Source organism: Quercus suber, unplaced genomic scaffold (genome assembly GCF_002906115.3).
Source record: "Quercus suber isolate HL8 unplaced genomic scaffold, Cork oak 2.0 scaffold_308, whole genome shotgun sequence".
Lineage (NCBI taxonomy): Eukaryota > Viridiplantae > Streptophyta > Magnoliopsida > Fagales > Fagaceae > Quercus > Quercus suber.
In genome coordinates this window covers 407,225-410,828 of record NW_027069764.1, presented here as the reverse complement: position 1 = coordinate 410,828, position 3,604 = coordinate 407,225, and the positions used below count along the sequence as shown (strand labels likewise).

Genomic DNA, 3,604 nt, shown 5'->3' with positions numbered 1-3,604 from the left:
GGACATTCATCCATGGCTACAATACAAAATTAACAAGAACATTAATAGAAGAGCTAGAGAAAAAAAAATTAAAATTATAAATATATATATATTGAGAATAGTGGGGAAAAAATATAACAATTTGCACATCAACAAAAATTCCACGTCAAAAAAAAAAAAATATATATATATATATATATAAAACTAATGTTTGAGCATGCTAGCTGTTTTAGACAAGAAATTCCAGGAGCATGAAGCAGTTTCAGATCAACAGAACTCAGAACATAACCAGCAGTGATAGGCAGATAATTCATTGGCAAGCACCTCTCTTGGCTCTTTCAAAATTAACTGTGATGCTACACATCTAGATTAACACTTATGTGCTGCTATGGTGATAAAAGATGGGAGGGACATGTAGGTGTCAATGTTTACTAGCAGAGGCAATGAACATAAGATGGGCATATCAATGGCTCAATTGCTAAAGTTAAGAAAGCTAGCAGTGGAATCTGCATTGGTGCACTCAGCAAAGCCACAAACAAGGAACATGATTGTATAGAACCATGGGAACTTAGCACTATGCTAGAAGATATGCTAAAAATCGCGAAAGAGATGGACCAAGTAAGATTTTCAAATGTGCAAGAGGCTTAGTGAAGGATCAAGTAAGATTCTCTTTTCACTATTGAAATTATTTGCAATTTGTATCTTCATTGATGCGTGCAACCAATTTTAGGCTTCATTGTTTAAACCATCAGAGCAGTAGCTATATGTCTCTCAGGCATTTAATCAAACACCCAGTGAACGACACATGGAGAAAAAAAAAAATTCATAGAGACCCAACCCAAAAATTAAAACAAACAAATAATTCTTACTATAGAAATTCTCACATGGAGATAGAAAACAAGTTCTTTGTGGATTTAAATAGCAATACGTAAGAGGGGAAAAATAAACATACCAGGTGGTACAACACCAAACCAAGCTCACAAAGGCCCAACCCAAAATTAAACCAAACCAATAATTTCTATTATAGAAATTCATACATGGAGGAAAAAAAAAAAGTTCATTGTGGATTTAAACTCAGGGAACAAAAAAAAAAATACCAAGATAGAACGATGCAGCGGAACCACCAAGGCACCGTTGGGACAAGGGTGACAAGACAGCAAGGGAAAGCTCACAGTGGCTCTGAACTGACCGCCTGAGCTCTTTCACCGCCGGACCTATTTCTCTTCCCTCCTCTTTCCGCTGGGTTTTGGACTTTTGGATGATTAAGTTTGTTTTTAAAAGTCACATGAGTTCCACATGCTTATTCTATTAGTGTTTTAACGTGAGACTAACTAAAATATTGATTTGGCAGTTTTGAATAGTTTAAGGAGTAAATTAGCCAATAAAAAAGTTGAGGGGATGTTTTGGCCAACAGTAGTTGAAAGTTTAGGGGGTGTATGGGCATTTTTCCCGTGTTGATAGCATGAAAACTCTTTCTTTTTTTCTTTTTTCTTTTTTTTTAATTTTTATAGAAGCATGATAACTCTTTATTTGGTCAATATCACAAACTTTTTAAATTATACTTAATGAAAAATTACAGAAACTCAAAGTAAGACAACCAAACTGAGTTGAAATTGTATTGTTGCTTCCTCAAAAGCACTTGCATATGATAATGGACACTTTTATTAATGATATATTTTGTTCACATGTCACTAATTAAGCACCCAAGACAAGAGACGGCTAGAAAAGATCAAAAGACCAAACAGAAACCAGTTTTGACAAGCCCCAAAATGAAATAGAGAGAAACATCTTTCTCCTCCTACATTGTACTGACTGAAGCTCCATTACAAAAATTGAATCCATACCAAACATAATTTGGAATGTAAGTGTTGTAATAAAATGTAGCAGACTTGGTGTTATATCCATAGATTGTCACTTTCTCAGGCATCCAACCATCGAATCCACTCCTGTAAAGGTAGACATAGCAGATTTGGTATGAGCATGGTCCTAATATCTGAAATGTATCTCTAGAGCACCTCTCAAACGTTCCTGTTGATGGATCATCCAGTCTTGGTGCATACACCTGATCATCAAACAAATGGTAATTACATCCAAGAAACGGTAATAAGTCACACAATTAATTAATTATCCATTCTGGATTCTCATGACATATATACATGCGTCTACTTAAATCAATATACACAAAATTGTCATGTACATACATCTTGGTATGAGCATGGTCCTAATATCTGAAATGTATCTCTAGAGCACCTCTCAAACGTTCCTGTTGATGGATCATCCAGTCTTGGTGCATACACCTGATCATCAAACAAATGGTAATTACATCCAAGAAACGGTAATAAGTCACACAATTAATTAATTATCCATTCTGGATTCTCATGACATATATACATGCGTCTACTTAAATCAATATACACAAAATTGTCATGTACATACATCTATACCTGTCATGACTGCTCTTTTATCATCAATCAAAACAATTTTTGGTATATGAGAGATTCAAATCCAAAATATTTGATTGGACGATAAGAGACTTGGTCTGTTGAACTAAATCGCATCTACATTTATACATGAATTATTTTATGTACGGGTATATGTACTTACATTTAGGCCAAAAAAAAAAAAAATATATATATATATATATATAGAAGAGAAACATGCATTTATGTTATACTAGTGTATGTAATGTGTACAGTGAGTTAAGAAGAACCTGATTGCCATAAGCATCACCAAATGCAAGACTGATTTGATCCCTTGTATATTTGGTTGATGAACAGCTTGTCGTTATTGATACTGTGTAAGAGCAGCTCTTTACATTCTACAAGAAAATTAGTATTTATTTTAGAGACATAAATTAAAAATTGTGACATAACCTTTCTTTTTCTTTTCTTTTTTTTGGTTTTATTACTGGAATAAAATAATTTTGTTCAAGTTAACCTCTGTCTGTCTAAGTCCATTGTTTTGAACCAAAAAAAGAAAAAGAAAAAAGACTCTTGCTCTAAAGGGATCTATCTTTTTAGAAAAAGATCAAAACACCATGTGGGAATCTTTGAGGAGTATTTTCATACCTGGGTATTGTTGATCTTGAAGGATCTGAACTGCTGGGGTTGAGGAATGATTGATTTGGCTTGGGAGAATGTGAAGAGGAAGGCCAAAAAGAGAAGAAAAGTCACTGCTTTCACCATTTCCTCTAAATTCCTATGAGCTATATCCCAGGAGTGACGGTGTGAGGAGAAGTATGATCTTTGGAACAATCCTAAAGGAACATAATATACGTAGACTAGAGTAGAGAGCTTTCTAGCAACCAAGGGTAGATCAGTCAAATTTTTGTACCCTTTGCGGCTTGTCTAATTTATTTATATGAATTATGAGTTTTACTAGAGGTACAATAAATAACCATGTTTCTTTTTTAGTAGGGCAAGTCAGTCTTTTTGACAGGGACTTCTGGTTTTGGATGAACGCAGCCTACACAGGTAAACTTATGTTTATCTCTATCCAAGTCAGCTGGGAAACGAAAAATGTGCTTGTTTGGTAGAGTAGTTTGAGTAATATTGTTTGTAATTTTTTGAGATACGTGTGGGTGAAAAAGTGGGGCAAATCAGTCTTTGTGGCAACTCTTGTACCC

At 34.4% G+C, this 3,604-nt stretch overlaps 1 protein-coding gene across 1 annotated transcript; it reads right to left on the bottom strand.

The window, feature by feature from the left end:
* Window positions 1-1,623: 1,623 nt before the first annotated feature.
* Window positions 1,624-3,316, bottom strand: LOC111983277 (embryo-specific protein ATS3B). Its single transcript, XM_024014942.2, has 3 exons — window positions 3,048-3,316; window positions 2,690-2,797; window positions 1,624-2,041 (listed from the first exon to the last, which is right to left on the bottom strand). The coding sequence occupies exons 1-3, from the start codon at window positions 3,162-3,164 to the stop codon at window positions 1,778-1,780; spliced, it is 489 nt and encodes a 162-aa protein (XP_023870710.2). The 5' UTR covers window positions 3,165-3,316; the 3' UTR covers window positions 1,624-1,777.
* Window positions 3,317-3,604: the final 288 nt, after the last annotated feature.

Bases quoted from the DNA above. Each gene is read 5' to 3' on its own strand.
- LOC111983277 (XM_024014942.2), bottom strand. From the start codon at position 3,164: ATGGTGAAAGCAGTGACTTTTCTTCTCTTTTTGGCCTTCCTCTTCACA. The intron at 2,798-3,047 runs GTATGAAAATAC...ATTTTCTTGTAG, and splicing joins TCAAGATCAACAATACCCAG to AATGTAAAGAGCTGCTCTTA. The intron at 2,042-2,689 runs GTTCTTCTTAAC...TTTGATGATCAG, and splicing joins GTGATGCTTATGGCAATCAG to GTGTATGCACCAAGACTGGA.